This window comes from Gossypium raimondii, chromosome 8 (assembly GCF_025698545.1).
Source record: "Gossypium raimondii isolate GPD5lz chromosome 8, ASM2569854v1, whole genome shotgun sequence".
In the NCBI taxonomy this organism is placed as follows: Eukaryota; Viridiplantae; Streptophyta; class Magnoliopsida; order Malvales; family Malvaceae; genus Gossypium; species Gossypium raimondii.
In genome coordinates, this window is record NC_068572.1 from 41,698,125 (window position 1) to 41,704,755 (window position 6,631).

A 6,631-nucleotide genomic window follows, 5' to 3' on the forward strand; every position below is an offset into this window, starting at 1 on the left:
TGTCTCCCTGTCCATATCTTTTCGAAATCATCTTTCATCAAATGTACACACGAACACCTCTTTTGAACATATTTCTTTCAAATTATTTAAAAGCAACAATGATTCGAAGCAAAGATAAGGTGGATCAACTCTAATTTACCCTTCTTTTCATAATTATTTCAATAAATTGAGACTCAAAACTTTACTATAATAATAATTAAATTGGTTACAATTATGACTGAACATGGTTTGTATAATTTTGACGAAGAAGCATATCAACAGCTAAAATCTTGTATATTGTCGGAAAAAGTATATAATATAATATAATATTTGCTTGGAGAGGAGGAAAAATAAATTGGATCCGTGGAGACCATGGTTGGCAAAGTGGAAAAACTCGAAATTCGCAATTGAATAATGGTGAAGACTACCTACCTATCCCAAAATAAAAGTAGTGAAGACTAATCGACAAGGCAAAATACGTGCTGTTCAAGGAAAGCCTCTCACCAAAGATTTAATATAAATATGTTTTTAAACAGCTGAAACATAAAACAGAAGGCTATTTGGCCACAAAGTTGGAATAACTGGACAAATTTCCAACTACCCTTTTGAAATTTTGGTAGGTCTGTTCTTCTTAATGTCTCTTTTCATTTGTTTTCCCCTTTAATCGTTGCAGAGTTGGGACTTAGGAAGGCATCTGGGTTCTGGGATTTTGGGTTATGTTCAAATGGTGGGTTTTGCTGATAGTTTATTCTTCACTTAGGAGTAAACCAATGATGATCGGTCGTCATTTTATGTCGTCTCTTCTAACCAAACGAATCATGAAACCGGGTTTCCCTTTTAGTTGTACTTCAATGACAGAGAAACCACCTTTTCTCTCTCTTTCTTCTGTTCATCTTCTCTAGGATCTTTATCCTTCGTTTTTTTTCCTTTTCTGCTGATGGTACACTCTTTAGAGGTACTAAGTTTCTTTATAGTGTAATTGATTTTATTGCAACCGTATTTCCAAATTCCAAGATGGATGCTTTTCTGGGTTTGAAACAGACTAGAAAAAGTCTTTTATTTTTTATGTTTAAGCTGCTTATAGATTGAGAAACCCTTTGAATCCTGTTTCAGATCCTTAGCTAGTAGTACTGTACAAGCAAACAGTAGATTTTTTGTTCTTAATCTGGCTTTCTTGACCAATGCTTTCAATTGTTTTCCTGCTTGCGTAATACAATAAATAAACCTCATAGATTCTGAAGTTTTGGTGTTAAAAATCAAGGTAACAGTTTGGGAGGCCCCACCCCCACGATGGACTCTGAGAATGGATTTAGTGATCCTACTGACCTGCATGAGGCCAGCACATCGAAAATCCAGGAAGAGCCTGACAAAGTCTCCGGTTCCAACGGAGACAATCTAGAAAGTAAGAAGGTTGATGATGAGAAAACTAACACGGTTCCGTTTTACAAGCTGTTTGCATTTGCCGATTCAAGGGATACCTTGTTGATGATCGTCGGCACAATAGGCGCGGTCGGTAACGGTATATGTATGCCCCTTATGACTATCCTGTTTGGGGATCTCATTGATGCTTTTGGTGAAAATCAAAATGACGACAGAGTGGTTGATGTTGTCTCCAGGGTACTATAACATGTAACATGAACTTGTATCAACACAATACGTGTGTGTGTGTTTGTGTGCCTTTTCTTTTTAAAAGATTCCATTATTTTGTTGAATTTTTTAAATGACTTGGTTCTTGAAACATCATAGGTTGCTTTGAGATTCGTCTACCTGGCTGTAGGTGCAGGGGTGGCAGCGTTCCTTCGTAAGTAAATCTCTCATTTAAACCATGCATCTAATGTTTTATCCCATACTGATGTATTTAACGTGGTATGTTGTTTGCAGAGGTGACCTGTTGGATGGTCACAGGTGAGCGACAAGCAGCTCGAATAAGGGGATTGTACTTGAAAACCATATTGAGGCAAGATGTTGCTTTCTTTGATGTGGAAACCAACACGGGAGAGGTTGTTGGAAGAATGTCTGGGGACACAGTTCTCATACAGGATGCCATGGGTGAGAAGGTAATGTATATCTTGATTCTGCAATCGAAATCATCCTATATATACATGTTATCATGGAAATGTTTGCTTGTGGTTTGCAGGTTGGGAAGTTTATACAGTTGGTATCCACATTTATTGGAGGTTTTGTTATAGCCTTTGTGCAAGGATGGCTTCTTACCCTTGTCATGTTGTCTTCTATCCCTCCCATTGTAATATCTGGTGGAGTCATGGCCCTTATAGTATCCAAGATGGCATCCCGTGGACAAAGTGCTTATGCTAAAGCTGCCTCTGTAGTCGAACAGACAATTGGTTCCATCAGAACTGTATGTTCTATGCGAAGAATAGTTGTATTTTTTGTTTTCAATGAAAAAATATGACTAATTGTTCAATCTGATTCCAGGTTGCATCATTTACTGGTGAGAAGCAAGCCATTAGCAATTACAACAAGTTTCTCGGGGCTGCTTATACATCGGGAGTTCATGAAGGCTTTGCCGCCGGACTAGGCCTTGGCGTGCTTTTTCTAGTCATATTCTGCAGTTATTCTTTGGCTATATGGTTCGGTGCAAGGATGGTTTTGGACAGAGGGTACAGCGGTGGTGATGTAATTAATGTGATTTTTGCTGTATTGACCGGTTCCATGTGAGTTAAACTATAAAATTTTTCCATCTTTACTTATTATATGCATGCTTCATAAGCTAAAGTCATTGTACTTATGGATGTTTCAGGTCCCTGGGGCAGGCATCCCCATGTGTGACCGCATTTGCAGCTGGTCAAGCAGCAGCGTTTAAGATGTTTGAGACCATCAAAAGGAAGCCAGAGATCGACTCTTATGACACAAGGGGCAAAGTATTGGAGGACATTCGTGGGGATATAGAACTAAGGGATGTTTATTTCACTTACCCTGCTAGACCAGATGAGCAAATTTTCAGTGGCTTCTCTCTTTCTATTCAAAACGGCACAACAGTGGCTTTGGTCGGACAAAGTGGAAGTGGGAAATCGACCGTGATAAGTCTCATTGAGAGATTTTATGATCCACATGCTGGTGAAGTTCTTATCGATGGCATTAACCTCAAGGAGTTTCAACTTAGATGGATCAGGGGAAAGATTGGTCTTGTTAGCCAGGAGCCTGTATTGTTCACATCAAGCATTAGGGATAACATTGCCTATGGAAAGGAAGGTGCCACCACTGAAGAGATACGAGCTGCAGCTGAGCTTGCAAATGCCTCTAAGTTCATCGATAAGCTGCCTCAGGTTTTAGTTTCTCGTCCATGTGGTATGATAACTTCTATAACCATATATGAATTGAGTTGTAAACTTACTTTGGAAGACCTTGAACTCCATATGCAGGGACTAGATACCATGGTTGGAGAGCATGGAACTCAGCTTTCTGGTGGACAAAAGCAAAGAGTGGCAATAGCAAGAGCAATTCTGAAGGACCCTCGGATTTTACTTCTAGACGAAGCCACGAGTGCACTAGATGCAGAATCTGAAAGAGTAGTTCAAGAAGCATTGGATAGGATAATGGGCAATAGGACAACTGTCATTGTTGCTCATCGTTTGAGTACCGTGAGAAATGCAGATATGATTGCTGTAATTCACCGAGGAAAGATGGTCGAAAAAGGTGTGTTAAAAGCATATCATTGCTGAACTCTATCTCAGTTTGGTAATCATTATCATCTTCCATAATTTTGCCAAGCTGTAAAACAGCAATGCATATAATATATAGCATGGAACAAGTTTGTAATGCTCTAAAGTTTGTTGGTAACATATAATTCATTCGAGCAGTTTCTCAATGTTAATAACGGTTTTGCAAATTGAGCAGGTTCACATTCAGAACTACTCCAGGATCATGAGGGAGCTTACTCTCAGCTTATCCGATTACAAGAAGTAAATAAAGAGTCGGAACAGGCAACGGAGTCATCTGACATTGCTTCAGAATCATTTAGACGTTCAAGCCTAAAAAAGTCATTGAAGCGCTCAATCAGTAGGGGATCATCTATGGGAAATAGCAATCGCCATTCGTTCTCAGCATCTTTTGGTTTACCTACTGGAATGAATGCCGCCGATCTTGCAATGGCAGACGCAGAAAACCCTGCTGAACTACCATCAGAAAAAGCTCCAAAGGTTTCCGTCCGCCGACTTGCTTACCTCAACAAGCCAGAGATTCCTGTTATCCTACTCGGAACTATAGCTGCAGCAGCCAACGGTGTAATATTTCCAATTTTTGGTATCCTAATTTCCAGTGTAATCGACACATTCTTTAAACCACCTCATGAATTGAGAGAAGATTCAAGGTTCTGGGCACTGATATTCTTGGCCCTTGGCGCGGCAGCATTTGTGGTATGTCCAGCACAAAATTACTTCTTTTCAATCGCTGGAAGTAAATTAATCCAACGAATCAGATCGATGTGTTTTGAGAAAGTGGTCCGCATGGAAGTTGGGTGGTTTGACGAACCAGAAAATTCAAGTGGTGCAATCGGTGCAAGGCTATCAGCAGATGCAGCCTCAATACGCGCCTTGGTTGGAGATGCACTAGCTCAGCTGGTTCAAAATACTTCATCTGCAATTTCTGGTTTAGTCATTGCTTTTGTTGCATGTTGGCAGTTGGCATTTATTGTCCTAGTACTACTCCCGCTTATTGCAATCAACGGATATATTCAAGTAAAATTCATGAAAGGATTTAGTGCAGATGCAAAGGTATGCTCAAAACCAAGGAATCGAATTTTACATTTCGTGTTTAAGCATGTTATTGATTTAGCTGTTAATATAAACTGCTGCAGTTGATGTATGAGGAGGCAAGCCAAGTTGCTAATGATGCAGTAGGGAGTATAAGAACTGTTGCATCCTTTTGCGCAGAGGAAAAGGTGATGCAGCTTTATAAGAAGAAATGTGAAGGCCCTATGAAAACCGGGATAAAGCAGGGTTTAATCAGTGGAACAGGATTCGGAGTTTCCTTCTTCTTTCTGTTTTCTGTTTATGCAACCAGTTTTTATGCAGGGGCTCAACTTGTTGAGCATGGTTATACAACATTCAGAGATGTTTTCCAAGTGAGTTTAACTGGAAACTGTGTACTGAGTTAATGATTATGCCCCTATGATGCTGAGATTAACATCTACTTTGCAGGTTTTCTTTGCTTTGACCATGGCAGCTATAGGAATTTCTCAATCGAGCTCCTTTGCTCCTGATTCTGGCAAAGCCAAGAGCGCTGCCGCTTCCATATTTGCGATTATTGATCGCGAGTCTAAGATAGACCCCAGCGATGAGTCCGGAATGAAACTAGAAAACGTGAAGGGAGACATCGAACTTCATCATGTCAGCTTTAAGTATCCATCGAGGCCGGATATTCAAATTCTTCGAGACTTGAGCTTGTCTATTCGTTCCGGCAAGGTAACTGGTCCAAAAGCCATCCTCGTATTGGATGTTTTATCAACCTAATTCTCGGAAAAACTGAAATTAATGTAAATATTTGTTTTCAGACTGTTGCATTGGTTGGAGAAAGTGGGAGCGGGAAATCCACAGTAATCTCATTACTGCAGAGATTTTATGATCCCGATTCGGGACGTATCAGTCTCGATGGTGTCGACATCCAAAAGCTCCAATTGAAATGGCTGAGGCAACAAATGGGACTTGTGAGCCAAGAACCTGTATTATTCAATGATACAATCCGTGCCAACATTGCATATGGAAAAGGAGGAAATGCAACCGAGGCAGAAATTTTAGCTGCATCAGAGCTGGCCAATGCTCACAAGTTCATTAGTTCACTACAACAGGTAAACCATCACAAAAAAGCTTGTCTGACGTTACCAAATATGCCTGATTGGTTACTGATATAATTTTTTCCCCTTCCAGGGTTACGATACAGTGGTAGGGGAGCGAGGAGTTCAGATGTCAGGAGGACAGAAGCAACGCATAGCCATCGCACGTGCCATCGTTAAAAGCCCGCAGATACTGCTATTAGACGAGGCGACGAGTGCATTGGATGCTGAATCGGAGAGGGTGGTTCAGGCTGCACTAGATAGAGTGGTGGTGAACCGAACAACGGTGGTGGTGGCTCATAGGCTATCCACAATCAAGAACGCGGACGTTATAGCCGTGGTTAAAAATGGGGTTGTTGTAGAGAAAGGAAAGCATGATACCTTGATCAACATCAAAGATGGTTTCTATGCTTCCTTAGTTGCACTTCATATGAGTGCTTCCACTGCATAAAACTTCTTTAATTATATAAATATATATAATTTTTTTTAGTTTTTGATATTACCATAAATTTCAGTAAATTTGTATTATTTTTTCTGTAACTCATCTAATGATATGCAATTATAATCTATATTTCTATTTTCAATTACATGTCTTGTATATTTTATCTTAATCTATACATTATAAAAACCAGCTGGAGCCTTTAGGAGTTAATGGCTATTTTAGGTAATATAAAATATTAATAGGGATATTTTAAGCATTAGAACATAATAAAAGAAATTTATGTATATTGTAAAAACGATAATTAATTTGCTTCTAAATTTTAAAAATTATTATTTTATTTAATGTATATCTATATATTTTCACCTACTTTGGAGTCTTTGAAATAAACACGGTGTTGTTGATATTTCAAGAATATATTA

The 6,631-nt window shown here is 39.3% G+C and overlaps 1 protein-coding gene across 2 annotated transcripts; it reads left to right on the forward strand.

The window, feature by feature from the left end:
- Positions 1 to 352: 352 nt before the first annotated feature.
- On the forward strand, positions 353 to 6,354 carry LOC105791492 (ABC transporter B family member 11). Of its 2 annotated transcripts, none has more exons than XM_052634226.1 (13): positions 353 to 599; positions 1,241 to 1,596; positions 1,726 to 1,780; positions 1,861 to 2,036; positions 2,117 to 2,338; positions 2,416 to 2,654; positions 2,741 to 3,266; positions 3,363 to 3,636; positions 3,838 to 4,712; positions 4,796 to 5,062; positions 5,139 to 5,402; positions 5,492 to 5,785; positions 5,865 to 6,354. In XM_052634226.1, the coding sequence occupies exons 2-13, from the start codon at positions 1,270 to 1,272 to the stop codon at positions 6,219 to 6,221; spliced, it is 3,876 nt and encodes a 1,291-aa protein (XP_052490186.1). In that variant the 5' UTR covers positions 353 to 599; positions 1,241 to 1,269; the 3' UTR covers positions 6,222 to 6,354. The 2 variants fall into 2 exon arrangements, with proteins under 2 accessions (XP_052490186.1, XP_012475028.1); XM_012619574.2 differs by having other exon boundaries at positions 354 to 595.
- Positions 6,355 to 6,631: the final 277 nt, after the last annotated feature.

What these genes read in the sequence shown, in the direction of transcription:
- LOC105791492 (XM_052634226.1), top strand. Translation starts at nt 1,270, where the DNA reads ATGGACTCTGAGAATGGATTTAGTGATCCTACTGACCTGCATGAGGCC. An exon ending in TCATCGATAAGCTGCCTCAG is followed by an intron (nt 3,267 to 3,362) that starts GTTTTAGTTTCT and finishes CTCCATATGCAG; the next exon opens with GGACTAGATACCATGGTTGG. An exon ending in GATTTAGTGCAGATGCAAAG is followed by an intron (nt 4,713 to 4,795) that starts GTATGCTCAAAA and finishes AAACTGCTGCAG; the next exon opens with TTGATGTATGAGGAGGCAAG.